This window comes from Lactuca serriola, chromosome 5, assembly GCF_051521515.1.
Source record: "Lactuca serriola cultivar US96UC23 chromosome 5, Lser_US96UC23_V15, whole genome shotgun sequence".
NCBI classification, from domain to species: domain Eukaryota; kingdom Viridiplantae; phylum Streptophyta; class Magnoliopsida; order Asterales; family Asteraceae; genus Lactuca; species Lactuca serriola.
Window position 1 is genome coordinate 153,328,739 of NC_136412.1, and position 16,889 is coordinate 153,345,627.

At 32.2% G+C, this 16,889-nt stretch overlaps 2 protein-coding genes and 1 long non-coding RNA gene across 7 annotated transcripts; all 3 read left to right on the forward strand.

Annotated features, from left to right (window-relative positions):
• The first annotated feature begins 6,597 nt into the window (after positions 1-6,597).
• Positions 6,598-11,130, forward strand: LOC145053132 (cyclin-T1-3-like). 5 transcript variants are annotated; one of them, XM_079001140.1, is made up of 9 exons: positions 6,609-6,754; positions 6,864-6,952; positions 7,059-7,147; positions 7,659-7,979; positions 8,376-8,457; positions 8,548-8,682; positions 8,759-8,934; positions 9,045-9,196; positions 10,290-11,130. In XM_079001140.1, the coding sequence occupies exons 4-9, from the start codon at positions 7,750-7,752 to the stop codon at positions 10,961-10,963; spliced, it is 1,449 nt and encodes a 482-aa protein (XP_078857266.1). In that variant the 5' UTR covers positions 6,609-6,754; positions 6,864-6,952; positions 7,059-7,147; positions 7,659-7,749; the 3' UTR covers positions 10,964-11,130. The 5 variants fall into 5 exon arrangements, with proteins under 5 accessions (XP_078857265.1, XP_078857267.1, XP_078857266.1 ...); XM_079001143.1 differs by lacking the exon at positions 7,059-7,147 and having other exon boundaries at positions 6,864-7,037; XM_079001142.1 differs by lacking the exon at positions 6,864-6,952 and having other exon boundaries at positions 6,614-6,754.
• Positions 11,131-12,392: 1,262 nt separating this feature from the next.
• LOC145053133 (uncharacterized) lies at positions 12,393-13,562 on the forward strand. The gene is made up of 2 exons (XR_013684358.1): positions 12,393-12,517; positions 13,021-13,562. It is a non-coding gene; the product is annotated as an uncharacterized LOC145053133 (long non-coding RNA).
• Positions 13,563-14,420: 858 nt separating this feature from the next.
• On the forward strand, positions 14,421-16,399 carry LOC145053135 (protein HIGH ARSENIC CONTENT 1, mitochondrial-like). The gene is made up of 6 exons (XM_079001144.1): positions 14,421-14,533; positions 14,636-14,716; positions 15,448-15,521; positions 15,718-15,788; positions 15,906-15,959; positions 16,130-16,399. Exons 1-6 carry the CDS (start codon positions 14,517-14,519, stop codon positions 16,244-16,246), a joined length of 414 nt encoding a protein of 137 aa, XP_078857270.1. The 5' UTR covers positions 14,421-14,516; the 3' UTR covers positions 16,247-16,399.
• Positions 16,400-16,889: the final 490 nt, after the last annotated feature.

The window sequence follows — 16,889 nt, forward strand, 5'->3', positions numbered from 1 at the left end:
ATATAACATGAGTTCACGACCAAGGATGAGTTTACGGCCCAAACTCATGAAGTTTGGCCGTAAACACCTCATAATGGGGTTTAAGGCTTAATTGATGCACATTAAACCCTAGAAGATACTTCCTAACACTTGATTCTTGAATGCCATATGATTAAAACACCCAAATAGACTCTAAACAGTGCTATAAGATAGCAAAAACAAGTCTTACTTTGATTGAATTAATTGACTATACAAGATAGAAATTTCGAGTTGTCACAAAACGAATGAGAAGAATCAAATTAGGCAGAAAGATAAAAGTTTCTCAAATCTGAAAAGATGCGAGAGTACTTTAGTATCATGTTTTATGATCATCTTAATTATTATGAAACCATATCACAATTGATCCTCTAAGTAGAACTTAGTGCATTCTTATGGCTAAGAAGAGGAGTCATGAATCGCTGAAATGGTTAAATCAAGAAGATGAGTCATACTTCGTTCCAAAACAATTCTTAGTCATATTCCAAGATTGTAACTTGAGTGACATATCTTAAAGAAGGTTTATAACACTTGTCAAATGTAGAGTAAAATGTTTTCTACTCTTGTACATTTGAAATTGGTAAGTTGTAATGTTTTGGATAAAACAAAGACCAACAAAGGCCAATTGTGTGAAGTGTTTGTCTTGATAAGAATCCGCACTATCTCTTGAATATTTGTCTGTCAAGGAATGGTTCTTGCAAGAGAGTCTTATATGTCAAGAGGACAGTGGGAGTTTGAAAGATCCTGAAAGAGTTTCAAGAACTAATCAAGAATAAAACTTGTAGTTTATCACTAGCACACGACTTGAGGTTTATAACCTATCGTGCTGACATAATTCTTGTTTCTATGCCCATTCCGGTTAAAGTTGATTATGCATGTGAGTTCTATGAGTTCTCAGTTGCTTGCATAACAACTTGGAAGACATGGTAGGGCCTTGTGCTGCTAGATGGCAAGAAATTAAGATTGAACAAGTTCAGTCCATATGAGTTTGTATTTGTCACTAACCTTGTCTTGTGATTATGGTTTTGATAAATTCATATGGATAGGAACACATATACCATAAAATCTAAGTGTCATTAGGTTTCTCTCCGATTCATGAAAATGATGATGAGGAAACGCTTTCAATAAGTAGATTTTAAGTAGATAGAAATTGTGATATTTGCATTCTCAAAGTCGTTAGTGGAGCGTGTGTGGTTAACCGGCACACTAACATGGACTTGTGAGAAATGACAAAGGTCTAAACAATTGATACTATGATTACGACATCCTTTTTCGTAGTTCTAATATTGTTTAGACACATATGTTATTTGTCTAAGAAAAGGTGTATGATTTTGATAAAGTCTTATCAAAGCATCTCGTATCAGAAATATGAACTTTGATAAGAAAGTCAGTAAAGTATTGATTTCTGGAAGTCCAACTGATTTATGGATACATGTCAAACCTAGTGGGATCATAAGTGTTATGATAATAATTATCATGTTAGTGGGAGCATGATTATTATGTTTAGTGTTGCAAGTTAGCAATGTTAATTATAGAAAACAAAAGGGTTTCAATTCGTGAAGTTGCGCGGGGGGGGGGGGGGGGGGTGAAAAGTTGTTTATTATAATTAAGGGAGACGAAATTATACTTCATTCAAATTCTAAAAGCTTAGATTGTGAGTTTTTAATCAAATTTAGTCATAATTACATTATTTGCATTCTAAAATTCGATTATGATTACGACATCCTTTTTCATAATATGAATTATGAGAACATGGCAAATAGAAATAAAAATATTATAACAAAAGACTGGTCTAGTATCATGTCTTTATGTGAGACATCATGAATCGTGTTCCATATGCTTCGGATATATGATCGATTACATGTGCTGTAATATTCATCTGTTCTAAAATTTTCCAAATGCTTAGGGCATTAAGGGGGAAAAGTACTTGAACTGGATATGACTAAAATGATTAACCAATTGTCGAGGACAATATGTGGTTTTCCAAAGATTGGTTGCTCATGGAGAATTGGAAGTATAAGTGTTAATTTTGGAAGGACCATATTGACATATTCTGGAAAGAGGCAACTCTTGTTCAAAAGTGATAGTCAAAATGGGAATGTGGAAATGTTTCCATAGGTGGAAGGTATTCATTAAATCTATGTAAGATTAGAAAAACTTAATGCAAGAAGGATGTTCAGAGGAATGTACTTTGAATTTAAGACTTCGTTGCACATTGACATATCTAAACGCAACCAGTAACTTGGAATAAGATTCGAGTATTGGATTCAACCTGGAATAAGATTCGAGTATTGGATTCAAACCACGCTCATTTGAATCACTTCATGGATTTTATCACGAGCGATCATGATACGATAATATCTTATATTCTTCAAACGGAGACATGTGAGTTATAGTTGCACGTTAGTTGCACGTTGACATATGTAAACGCAACCAGTAACTTGGTTGTTATAAAACATATCGTTGTGTGTAATTTGATGAGTAAATACAACTGAACATTAGGGTCGAAGTTTATCCATTCCTTTTACCCTTGGAGGGATAAAAGCGATATATGTGTGATGGGTTTTATACAAACAATCCTATGTGTGCATGCAACCCTAGATTTGGATCTATGTCTTCACTATTAGATACACAACATTATGAACACATGAATAAAACCCTAATGTAGCTTGCTATTTTCGAAATTCACATAGAAGGTTAGATCACATACCTCTTGTTGTTATATTGCAATAACAACTTAAATCTTCAAACCCTAAGTCTTGAAAGCAAGCACCACAAGTGTAGTGCCTCTAATGGCTCACAAACACCACAAGCAATTGGAGATGCTATAGAGAGAGAAGGGGAGAGGTAGAAATCGGATCTAGATACCCTAGGGATCAAGTGGACGATTTCTTATGGCCTTAGGGGTCTTTATATAGGGTAGAGATTAGGGTTTCAGTCCTTATCCTTATCTAGTTGCTTGCCCACCAAGCAATCATAAGATAAGCCTTGAAAAACCCATATCCTTTATCCTTTGGACGATTTCTAGGATATCTTATCCTTGAATTCGTCCAACCTATAACAAGGATAACCATTGCCCTATTTTGCAACTATCACATAATTACAATTCAGCCCCTCTAGTTTAATTAATTACACTTGATCACAAAATTAATTCCTAATTAATTATTGACCAATATTAATTAAACAAATATGATTTCTCCTTTAATATATTATTCTTATAACATATTAATAAATCATAATAACCTCTCCCTCTATTTATTTCTCCAGTCAAGTTGCTTTGGTGAAGGCAACCCAAAAGGACCATGCACAACTGGGTCAAGTACTTACCAAATATGGTTACGGGCTTAGACACTAATCCAACAATGTGGGCCCCTCGATGATTTAGTGATGACACCCCTAAGTGCTTGGCCAAGCCTGATGTGATTTGATTTGTTCAATTAGTTAGTTGTCATAAATCAGAAATCGGGAAACAACAAATGGACAGAGAGAATGATTATAATCCATGTCTTAGTCCATTGATATCTAGAATGGAGGAATATATGATCCCTCATTTAATGGACACGTCATTTGACTAGGTGAGAGTTCGGCAGCGGCTTTAAGAGCTACGATTGCTAGTCGGGATCTTGGAGTCATACTTGAATAATAGTTTTAGACTTATCCAACTGAGAGAATGTTGGATTAGATGTCTAAGCCCATAACTATTATTGGTATGTACTCGACCCAATAGTAGCATGGTCCATTTAGGTTGCACTTCACCGGAACAATTTGTATGAATAGTCTTTTAAGAATAGTATGTCTATGGTTTATTAATATATTATAAGTTATAATATATTAATATGAAATCATATTATTTAATTAGTATTGATCAAGAATTAATTTAAAATTAATTTAGTGATCAAAATGAACTAATTAAATAAGGACTCTTATATATATATATATATATATATATATATATATATATATATATATATATATATATATATATATAGAATGAGCCAAGTTCATTTAGGATGGGCTAAGCTTGCATGGATAGTCCATGGAGTTTTTAATCCATGGATCCTATGGAAATGAAAGGTCATGGGTATTAGGGTTTACATGAATGTAACCCTAATCCTGGATACTATATAAAGAGGTCTTTGGCACATGAAATGACACTAGTGTGTGAGTGAACAAGAGTGAGCTGATTTCTAGTGTGATTACTATTCTCTCAAGTTTTCCAAGGTGTTTTGGTGATTTGTGATTCCACTTGAGGCATCCACATTATTGGTGCTAGGCTCTTGAAGCTCAAAGGAATCAACCACAAGAAAAAGGTATGTCATCCTACTAAGTTTTATATTACAAGCACCCCATAGTATGTTAGTTAGGATGATAACCTTGGAAAAATCATATTTGAATGTATAATAGAGAAAACATATATCCAAGTTTTCTAGGGTTGTATGTACACCATAAGAGTGTTAGAATGCTCCTAACCCATCATTTGGAAACAATGACTCTTTTGTAAACAATGATGTTAAATGGTTGATTTTGAACATTTTAAATTTCTTTAATTTTTGGAGTGTTACATTTGGTTTTATAACAAAAACATAAGAAATGAAATATAAAATATTTGTTTATAACCAAAGAATGATCAACTATTCGGAAACAAAATTTTGATACAACTTAAAAATTTTCATTTCTTTAGTTTTGTCAACAAAACATAATATTTACTAAAATTTAAATTTAAATTCAAATTCATTCAAACTTATGAACCAAAGAAGCATTCAAAATTTTGATAAAACTTAAATTTTTTTACTTTCTTTAGTTTTGTCAACAAAACATAATAGTTACTAAAATTTAATTCAAATTCAAATTCATTCAAACTCTATGAACCAAACACGCATTAAGGTGTTGTATGTTTTTTCGAAGCAAAAATGTGTGAAGTCTGCAGACCACCACTGCAACCCTCTGTAGCAGAAGAGGTGGAACAAACGGCTGCAACATTTAAAAAAAGTTTGTTTGTTTTTTAACGTCTGCAGACTGCTGCAGTAAGTTAAAGTAAGACGTGAAGAGGTTTGAAGCAGCTGGTTTAGTGCTACGCCATGCAGCACACACGCAACAGTTTTTAAGTCAGAAGTCTTTTGAAAAACAAACAGCTGCGAAGGGCCAAGTGCTGCGTGTGTGCTGCACGGCGCGATAATAAGAGGTCAGAAGAGTTTTTTTTAGAAAAAACAAACAGCACCTAAATTTAAGGAAATCTCTAGAAAAATCCTAAAATTTTACCCTAGTTCATGAAAAAATCTCAAACTAAAATTTGTTTATGAAAAAACATGAATTACAGATAAAAATGACGATTTGACCATATTTTCCCGGTTTACCGGTTTCATTACTTACATGTTTCATTAAAGTCTCATTATTTTATACTAATTTACGAATAAGTCCCAAACTAAAATTTAGTGATGATTTGGCCATTTTCTCCATATAACATACATTTTATCGGTTTCATTGCTGACATGGACGTTTAGTCATTAAATGAGATGATGAGATGAAAATATTGGGTTATATAATGTTATGTTTACCATAAAACTTGATATCTTGATATACTGTATATTTTTTTTGGAATATAAAATGTATTCAAAGAAGACTTCAATAATTATATAAACTAGCAACAACTGTATCATTTTTTACGTTTATAAGAAATTTCAAATCGTTTGTCTACTTTTATGTAACCCAATATATCCATCTCATCAAACATCAACTCATTTTCTGTCATTTTTTTTCCTGGAAATACATATTTTGTTGGTTTCATTGCTGACCTATATACATAGTCATAAATGAGCCGATGAGATGAATATCAAACTTTACAATAAATGTAACATTATATAACCTGTCGTATCCATCTTTTCAGCTAATTTAATGATTAAGTGTCTAAATCAACAATGAAACCGATAAAATGTATGTTACATGGAGAAAATGGCTAAATCATCATTAAATTTTAGTTTGAGACTTAAGAGGGTGTTTGAAAATACTTTTTAAATGACTTTTGCCTTTTAACTTTTCTAAAAAGTTAAAAAGATGTTTGGAAGATGGAAAGGTTCTTTTCAAAATAACTTTTAGTAAAGAAGAAAAAAGTGGGTTTTCAAAAGTCATGAAAGTGTCTTTTTGTAACTTTTGAACTTTTAAAGCTAAATCACACTCAAAAGTCACACTACCCAAACACTTTTTAAAAACAATTTTTGGCTTTTGCTTTTTTAAAAGAACTTTTACAAAAAGAACTTTTGAGCTTAAAAAGTAATCCCAAACACCCCTTTATTTGTAAATTATGGTAAAATAATGAGACTTTAATGAAACTAATAAGTAATGAAACCGGTAAACCGGAAAAAAAAGGGTCAAAGTATTTTTACCGATAATTCATGTTTTTTCGTAACCAAATTTTAATTTGAGATTCTTTTGTAAATCAAGATAAAATTTTAGAATTTTTCTACATATTTCACTTAAATTTACATTCACACATTTCACTGAGGGAAATATTTAACTAACAACAAAACTGCATATAAGAAATAGTAGAGGGACTATTTATGTATTTAACTATTTCTTGATCATAAACCCTCCCTTTCCTTTCTCGAAACACGATTGAATTCGACTTTCTCACCTGATCGCCTCTGCAAATCGGGAAAGACGTAGCACGGCCGAGAGTACAAGCGGACGAGGGAAACGCCGGTCCCGCCGGAACCTTGCTGAGATAGTTCTCCATTGGTCTCCGGTTAGTTATAATCATCGTTACATTATCTTAATATTCAGTGTTCTTTCTTTTTGTGCCCTAATATATCTTTTTTTGGATCATTTTTTTTCCTTTGTTACCATGTGATTAGGAATGTTAGAGATGATTAAAGTGCTGAAAGTTAGATGATTTACGCGATCTTGATGTTGTAATTCCAATTCTGTAAAAATAAAAAAAATCGTGAGCATCCGATGTTATGCATGAAACCCTATTTCTTGGCCTCTCTAAATCGAGACATAGTTTTGTTTCTCTTGTCTCTAATTATGTAAGTACGTTTTATTTGTAGGGTTTTCTTCCTGCTAACTAGTGGAATTGAGTTTGAACTCTTCTTATTCCGTGGAAGGATTTCTGTTAGCTTCCATGGAATGATTTTAGGTTAGTAGATTAACAATTACAGTCACTTTATAAAGGACTTTACTTTTCCCAAAATCAATTTGCACAGTCACATGCCTACTTGGGTTTCAATGTTGTTTTGAGTTCTGTATAAGATGAGTGGATCGCCTTTTAATAACTCACCTTATTGAAAAGGGAATCTGAAAGATGAATGTTGTTGATGGACATGTTTCCTTACTCATGATAATTTGAAACTCATGAACTTATCAATGTATACTATATCGGGATTTGTGTAGCTATAGTAATATTCATTAGTTTCAAGTTTTCATAGTTCCCTACCTCCAGAATAGTAAAATAAATCCAAAACTAAGCCCATTAAGATCTCTTGGATGATGTAAGTGTTACACAAAAAGTTATCTTATGCATCTTACAGTGATATACATTGATCATGTTAGTAGATATTTGGTTTTAATGAAATTGATGTTACTGTATTTAGATTATTCTGGTCATATGGTTTTCTTTTTGTTGTGTATTGAAGTTGCTTCCAACACAGGTAGGTGATGGCGATTGCTATGTATCCTGTTCACTAAAGGGAACTCCAGATTCATTCCTGGATTAATTGGAAGATATCACAGGGGACACAAATGGCTACTATGATGTCCAGTGATCTGGTGCATTCTAGAATGCATGAAGGTGGACCCCACAAACAGTGTGATAATAAGGTGGAGGAAAATGGTGGTAGATGGTATTTTTCTAGGAAAGAAATAGAAGAAAACTCACCATCAAGATCAGATGGCATTGATTTGAAGAAGGAGACTTATCTTCGCAAATCTTATTGCACATTTCTGCAGGATTTGGGTATGAGACTTCAAGTGTAAGTCAATTTATGTCTCTATGATAGTATGATCATTGTTTCTTGTTCTTTTTATGTTTATTTATTCATATAATTTCCAATATCACATAAAAAGTTTGTCTTTTGCATGGAAAATAACTAAAAACAATTTAATTTAAGTTTTGAAATTTTTTAAAGACATTATTGTCATTGAAGATTATGTATATAAAACTAAGATATATACACACACACACATAGGAATTTAGTAAAATTAAATAAATATTTAATTACTTTACATAAAAAAAGGAATTATAATTATAGAAGAAGAGAACACAAGAGTGTGGAACTTGTCTGTGCAAAAGACATGAATGCCCTCCTCATTAGTTTTTTTTTTTTTTTTTTTTTTTTGAAATAATAAATTGGATATGGTCCATGCAGGCCCCAAGTAACTATTGCTACAGCCATTATCTTTTGTCATCGTTTCTTTCTTCGCCAGTCTCATGCGAAGAATGACAGGAGGGTTAGTTATGTCATTTTACACTTTTTTGGGGAATCCATTTTTTACTTTTGTAATAAAATAAGGACATAAAGTAATATATTTAGAATGCAGACAGTTGCAACAGTCTGCATGTTTCTTGCAGGAAAAGTTGAAGAAACTCCTCATCCTCTAAGAGATGTTATCCTTGTCTCCTATGAAATCAATCACAAAAAAGACCCTGAAGCACTTCAAAGAATCAAACAAAAGGTAAGTAAATTGATTGGTATTTCTGTTCTGGCATAAGAAAAAGACGTAAATGCCCTTGTTGTTGTTATCGATGCAGGAGGTGTATGAAGAAGAAAAGGAAATAATATTAATAGGAGAACGTGTAGTTCTTGCAACACTTGCTTTTGACTTCAACGTGCATCATCCATATAAGCCACTTGTGGAGGCAATAAAGAAGTTTAAAGTTTCCCAACAGGCCCTTGCACAGGTGGCATGGAATTTTGTGAATGATGGGTAATGCTGTTGTATTCCTTTATATATTATATATAGTAAAGTGAGGGTGTGGTGGAGGGACTTTTTCGTCTTTTTGACATTAAAAAAAAGGGGGTGCAATGCAACTGCAGGCTTAGGACATCCCTGTGCTTGCAATTTAAGCCCCACCACATTGCAGCAGGTGCTATTTTTCTTGCTGCTAAGTTTCTTAAAGTCAAATTGCCTTCAGATGGTGAAAAGGTTTGGTGGCAGGAGTTTAATGTTACTCCACGTCAGCTTGAAGGTTAGTTTTTATTTTATTTTATTTTATTTTATTTTTTTTTAATTATTTTTTATTGTTTAAAATTTCCATTTTTTCATTGTTATTTGGTTTTAGTATGACTACAGACAACCACAATGTGCTTTCAGTATTATCCACTTAACTGTTTTCTGCAGTGATTAAATCGTGATACTTTTTGACCCTTAAGTTATTGTTATTATTATTATTTTGTAGTTTTGTAATTTGATCATTATTTACAGTTTAAGTGAATGATTTTTCAAAATTGACCCAAAACTACAGCTTTATCTGTACTGAAAATAGTATCTTCCAAATCTGAAAATGGTCTAGAACATATTTTCCTCTATTCCAAATATCATCTTCTGTGTTTAAAATTTTGGGTTAATATCATAAGAGACCTTATATATTGTGTTTTTCTGGATTAAACCTCAATTTTATTTTTTTCCTGAAAAAAACCTTGTGTTTTTCCATTTTTTTCGATTTGGCCCTTTTAGCAGTTTTTTTAACGAAAAAACTTATCAAATGTGATGGTTTTTTTGAAAAAAGTTAAAAGGTTGAGGGTCTTTCAGAAAAAAAAGCGGAGGGTTATTTCAGGAAAAGTGAAAAGAATGCAAGGTCTTTTTCAGGAAAAAAATAAAGTTGAGGCTTAATTTTGAAAAAACCCAATAGATAACCTTTTTTTTAATGATAACCCTAAATTTCAACAGTAAAAGTAGCTTGTTGAACTGTAAAGTTAAATGTGGATTTCTTTTTTGCATTGTAATATTTGTAAATGAGGACAAATTTGAAAATTTTATAACTTAAATTGAACAAAAAGGATTTAATGTTGGCAAAAAATCTCATTTTCCAACTTTCAATTTTTGAATGAGGACAAATGTGTAAAAGTTAGAACTTAATGAAAAGTTTTGTTTTTATGACTTTATCTATTAAGTAGTTTTTTAGTCTTTTAAATGAGGACAAATTTGAAAAGTTTTGTTTCCAACTTTCAATTGGCAAAAAATCTCATTTTTCTGTATTTTCTATTAAGCCTTTCTTTGATTACATAAACTGTTAGTTTCTCATTTATAAAATATTAACTAGTTTTATTTAATCATTGCAGAAGTAAGTAACCAAATGCTAGAACTATACGAACAAAATCGGGTCCCACCTTCCCAAACTAGTGAAGTCCTTGACGGAAGTACAGGTGGCGGCGGTGGTGGTGGAGTTACTCCAAAGGCACATGAAGACAACAACACAAATGACAGCAACTCTCATGTGGGCCCCACCACCACTTCCAAAACCGATCATCCAAGAACATCCCGGAATCAAAGCAATGACGATGGAAGTACGGATCATAATAAAGACATCGATTCCGATGTCGAAAATGACGACGATCGGAATCACGAATCCGATCAAAACCCGGAATGCAGATTCCGGTCGCCTAAGGAAGCGGTGAAAAAGATCGATAAAGATAAAGTCAGGGCGGCTTTTGAGAAACGAAGGAAAGAACGCGGCGGTGATGTGAATCGGAGGGCAGAATCCATGGATGATGATGATTTGATCGAGAGGGAATTGGAAGATGGAATAGAATTGGGTGAGGAATCCGAGACAAAGAAACGGAATCGGAATTGGTGTGATGAGGTTGAGGATTTTGAGGCGGTGGAAGAAGGGGAGGTGGGGATGTTGGATGATGATGATGGTGGTGATAGGCGGCATAGGGTGCCGGAGAGTGGCCGGAAAAGAAAGGGTGGTGGGAGTGGGACCCCACCACCGGACAAACGGAGAAGAAACTAGAAGGGTGTTTAGGTAAAGGTAATTATGTTTATGTTTATTTGGTTTTTTTGTTTGTTTGTATTTAAATTAGAATGTGGTATTTATAAGTTTTGGTTTTGTGTATGGTTTTTTGGTAATGGGGAATGGTATCTTTTAATTATGAATATAATTTATATCTTCCCGTTTTATCATCTCATAGTCATAATAGTAAGGTTGTTCATATCGTTACCTTATGGTGATGTATGCATTTGTATCATTGTTTGCATTTATCTGAAAGATTGAAAAATTTGAGGTCTTTTCCATTGAATCTTCGTGGAAATCTGTTTGTGTATACGACAGATGAAATGTCAACTTCTATCTATGATGAGAATTCACATGTGAAAGTAACTGAATTCAAGGATCAAAGTGATTGTAAATTGTAATGCGAGTGTAGTAGCAATGTGTCATTCGGTAATAGTTGGTAGGTTGACATTGGCTATCGATAAAATCTCTTGAAAATAAAAAAGATTTATCTTTTCATATTATTTTTGGATTCATACAGTAGGCTCTTTTTTGAGACAAAATTTAATCACACAATGTAAACAGGCATTGACAACTTGGTGCTTCAATTTGTCTTGCTTTATTGGGCTCCGGTAACATTGAGAGCTTATCCATTTTGATGATGATTCACTTTCTCTATCTATCACATTTGCTCACCTATTTGATCCGATAAAACACGAATATTTAAAAGTAGATTTGAAACCATGTGTACAAGTTTTGTAAGTGCAATAAAAACAATAAACAAATTTGATGTTGCAAGTTGCAAGTGTGAACTCAAACAGGGACAGAAAAGAAAAAAAAGAAGATACTTGATCACAAAGTTAAACAAAAGCACTGGAATTTCATTGAAACAAAAGAACTGACGACACATGCTCCTACTTATACTAAAGAAATTGAAACCTACTCAAACTTCTAAAACAATAAAATAAAAGACTTTGAATCCTAATCTAAAATTAGGAATTAATAAAAGACAACTTTCCTAAAAAGAACCCTAGACTTGAATCCGATTAACCCAACAAGTTTGACAAACTCGACTGGGAAAAGGAGAATATTAATCACTCACATAATGGTTCATACACTTACAGTATGATAATATTTAATAGCGTCACTGACTCACTTCCTAACTAATATCAACAGAACAACTAAGTTGAGATATCAGCTTACAGTATGATAATATTTAATAGCGTCACTTAATGAAATGTAGATCAACGGTATCCGGTGTTGTCCTCCCTCTTGAGGTTGAGGGTTCAAATCCCGTTGTGGACATAGGTGAATTTAAGTAGTAGTTTAGGAGTAGATTATATATATTTTTTTCAAAAAAAAAAAAAAAAAAACCAAAAGGATCCAATTTTTTTAAAAGAAGGAGCAAAGGCATATACTATCCCAAACCAAAGGGACCATTAGTGTAATTTACTCTGAATAGTTAGAATCTGGGTCAAGACTCGCCCCAATCCATCAGATTCAGAGACTTGAGAGGCATGATTTCAGTCTGGGTTCCCAAATACACCTTTATCAGATTCAGACATAATTCCCGAGGTGGGTTTATCTTTCCATAATCATATATAAAATGTGTGTATCACTGTGTTGATTAATCAACTTGACATTTCCATGAATTCTCCATAATCACTTAATCGTTCATCAATTATGCCTCCCCTTCATTTCACTAAGATAATTAATTCTTTTCAATTGTTTCTGTTTCTTTTTCTATTTTATGTCTATTTTCACACTTGAATTGAATTCAATTGTTCGTTAGTGTGATATATAATTGAGTGTGCTAGGGTAGTTCGCTTCGTGATATCCATTTACACAATGTTATCATGAATGTTTGATCTCTTTCCGAATTTATGGATCAAGCTTTGTATTGGTTGCATTTATTCATATATGATATACGGCATCTAAAAAGCTTCATCAATAATGCTGTTTATTGTACTTTTATTGCTATTATGCTGTTGTATGCAGTTCCATTATTGTGTGAGGTTTTAATTAATTTAAACACTTTCGTCTCATTGGAGTTTCTTTTTTCTTAAATTTGGTTGCAGTGCTTATTTTGTTTCCATTTATTTCCAAGATTCAAAGTTTTGTGTATTTGAGAAATGGATTCAAGAGAACAGCAACCATTATTTGATCTTAATGAACCTGCTATGGAGGATGATGAAAGTGACTTCCTCTTGTGCTTCAAGCCCAAAACGATTGTCCTAAATACTGTTGACAATTTAGTTACATTCAAGACAACCATTATATCTTCTTCTAGATCAGTAAATAATCATCAGTTTTCTCATACATCTTCTGGTTCAGCCTTTCAGCCTTTCATTAAGTCAAAAGGAGATCGGGAGAAAGTAACTAAACTCATGGATCCAAGTGATTGTAATGTGAATGTAGCAATGATCCTTCTAGAATAATTGGTAGGTTAATGTTGATTATCAAAAATATGTCTGTCAAATAAAAGATTCTCTTTTGAGCATTATTACCCTGTAATCTATTCGTATATGTCCCAAACAGGACTTGAACTTAACCCTCAACTCATTATATTTTAAATAGCTTCGATTTGATAATAATGAACTTGTTATAACCAGGTTTCCCCTCTTATCGGCTTGAGAAGTGGAGGGTTTGTTGTGGGGACAAACTGTTTTAAAAGTTGTCTCATGTAAAGTGACAAAACACGAAAAAAACTTGCATAGCTAACCAACATGTGTTTGTATGTTATTTGCATTTGATACATTTGGTTTCCTATCACTAGAGGTTGTGGAACTTCTCAATAGAGTTCAACAGGTCATACATAACACTGTTATTTATGACTACACGATCTATGTATGTAGGTTCTTATAAATAAATAGTTTTGCAATCCAAAGCCGGCTAGCAACACAGTTCGTTGTCTGTTTGCTTCCATCTCAATGTGACCAAAAACTTTGATAATGCCACAAAATCCAACTTTAAACTAAAAAAATGACAAAAAAAATCAATGATATGGAGACTCAAGTCTAATTTTCTTGTGTTTTTACTAGATTTATCTTTGAGTTTAGAGTTGCCAAGAAAAGGAATAGGTTGGGTAGGAATAAAAAAATGGAAAATTTTGCTAGAGAAACAAATAAAGTTGGTTGTTTAATTAACCAGATTTTGTTAAAAGTACGTTTTTCAAATAAAGAGACTGATTATTAGTTAAGACTTTGGTTATATGACCTTTAAAACATGAGCTGCATCAAAAGGAATCCAAATTATTTTAAACAGGGTTATATGTTGGGTGTTCGATCTATTAGTTTTTTTTTTCTTTTTCTTTTGCAGGAATTTATAATACTTTAATGAGTAGATAACAAAAATTTCAACGAATTATTTTCTGAATATAGGACACATCACAAGGTAATGGCTTGGGAATTAAGTTATGAATAAAAACTATTTGTCAACTCTTTGTTGATAATAAATAATAGAAATTAAATCTTTTAATAATGTCAATTTGATGCTATAAAAGTCAACTTATGTTGGTACAAATTGATGAAAGCATCAGACATATTTTTTATAGTTCTGTCGAGGGTTGATTTCCATGGATGCGCCCAAGAGGTTGGATCCTAATTCCTATTTCACATCCTTCTTCTTATTTTGTGTTTTTATTGTTTTTGTTTTGTTTAATGTATGATTGTTTGTGTGTTTATGGTTTATCAGTGTTGAAGATGTGGTCACAGTGGATGTACATGATGCTAGAAAACTTCTCATCGATTCCGGTCATCGTTATCTTGATGTCAGGTTAGCGAAAAAACAAACCGATAAAATTACACACCAAAACCATATATCAATGGGTTAAAATTTGGCACTAGATATTGAATTGTTATGTTTAATTACACTTTTTACCTTAGTTTGAGAACTATATATATAAATTGTTTTTTTTACCATATTTCAAAATATAACTTTTTTTTTCTTTCACTAAATTATCCCTCGTAACCACATGTATACCATAGGGGTGCATACGTACATACCAAGCACCCCAAAAATCTATGAACATGTATATTTTTGGTTCATTATGTAATCATGTATATAAAGCTATATATGATCATTTTTAATTGCCTCAAAATTAACTATTATGCATGTTAATAAGTTCCGTCATCTAACCAAATTAGATCGTTAAACAATTGTTTAGCATATATGATAAAGTGAACTTACCTCCTTTTGTAAAAAAAAAAACTAAGTGAAACATAAGATGAAAATATTTTTGGGTAAAGAAAACATGAGGTACAAATCAACTGTTGAAATAAAAATATGTTATCATAATTAGAATTACAAGTTTGAAATACATTTTTGTCACACACAATACTACTAATTAAGAATATGTAGACATGTAACAACAAAAGTTTCATATTCATGAATATGGTTTTCAAGCCTCTTAAACAAACATACAAATTGTCACCTTATGTGTTTTATTTTTAACTTGTACTAAAACTTAAAAAAAAAAAAAAAAAAAAAAAAAAAAAAAAAAACAGGACCAATGAAGAATTCAACAAGAGTCACGTGGACAATGCAATAAATATCCCTTACATGTTCATCACACAAGAAGGTGCGTATTAATTCCACCACATCATGTACATGTTTCATTAATCTATTTAGTTATGTGACACTTATTTTTATACTAAATCAGCCCTTAAAGTTCTTTTTTACAGGAACAAACGATTTTGACTAACTTTTTCTATGTTATTGCTTTTTATATATATGTTCGTTTTTGTAATTCATTAAAGCATTCTTGCAATGTACAGGAAGGGTTAAAAATCCTGAATTTGTAGCTCAGGTCTCGGCTCTTTGTGACAAGGAAGATTCACTAGTTGTGGTATTTTTCTCAGAATAATAAGTAGTACATTTTTCGTTTGAAAATGAATACATAAACTTCTTCAATTTTTTTATAAAACAAACACAACATTTTCTTTTTATCTTGTATATGTTAAAGGCTTGCAACAGTGGAGGGAGATCTCTTAAAGCTTCTGTGGACCTTCTTATTGCCGTATGTTATTAAACCTTTCTTTCCATTTACCATTTTCAATTGATAGGCTCCTCAAACATTATGATTATATATTTTATATATGCTGATTGTATATAGATGTTGTATGTATTATATATCTTTCTTCTCTGATGATATATATCTGTATATATGACATATTTATATGCGTGTAGGGCTACAAGAATGTGAAGAATATGGCTGGTGGATACTCGGCATGGGTCGACAATGGGTTTGCTCAGGACTCAGCACCACCAGAGGAGTTAAAAACTGCTTGCAAGTTTCGGCGTTGAGATAGTCTATAAACCTAAATTTGGTTTATGGTATTATTGTATGCATCAATGAACGTTTTTACTAATATTTTTCTAAAAAGAGTACGTGAAAAACAATGTCATGTGTGTATGACTTTTTTCTTTTGAATAAAATATGAGACATGTGTATGTAAAGTAAGGGCTCAAAGTGTTATAAAAAGTTAGGAGTTGATTTTTTGCTTAAGAAATTTACAAAATATATGTTCTCAAAAGAAACTAGAAATTGATTAATAAACACAAACTTTACAACATCAACAGTTCTTATTATACAAGAATAAATTGGTTTTAACGAATTTACAAAATAGAACTCACTATAATTCCACTCAGACACTCAATACAATCGAATCTTACTATAACTTTTTCTAACCTACACTCAAACTATTAAAGATGAAAGAATCAAAAGAACAAGTTATATGAACAAACACTAACGTAAACTGAGAGAGAAATAGTTGAACAAATGAAGAAAAATGAAGTGTGTTACTCATAATTACTCTTCACAGCTAAATATATACATCGAGTCTAAATTCGAATATGAACCGGAGCAATCCGACTAATATCCACCCAAATATTAAATGGATAAAACCCGCGCCTTTTTTTCTTTGAAACAAGTGAGCCCTCGTACACT

Coding starts and splice junctions, on each gene's coding strand:
- LOC145053135 (XM_079001144.1), top strand. Junction 15,789..15,905: donor AGGAAGATTCACTAGTTGTG/GTATTTTTCTCA, acceptor TATATGTTAAAG/GCTTGCAACAGTGGAGGGAG. Junction 15,960..16,129: donor CTGTGGACCTTCTTATTGCC/GTATGTTATTAA, acceptor ATATGCGTGTAG/GGCTACAAGAATGTGAAGAA.
- LOC145053132 (XM_079001139.1), top strand. CDS start 7,750: ATGGCTACTATGATGTCCAGTGATCTGGTGCATTCTAGAATGCATGAA. Junction 7,980..8,375: donor TTGGGTATGAGACTTCAAGT/GTAAGTCAATTT, acceptor TGGTCCATGCAG/GCCCCAAGTAACTATTGCTA. Junction 8,935..9,044: donor TGGAATTTTGTGAATGATGG/GTAATGCTGTTG, acceptor ATGCAACTGCAG/GCTTAGGACATCCCTGTGCT.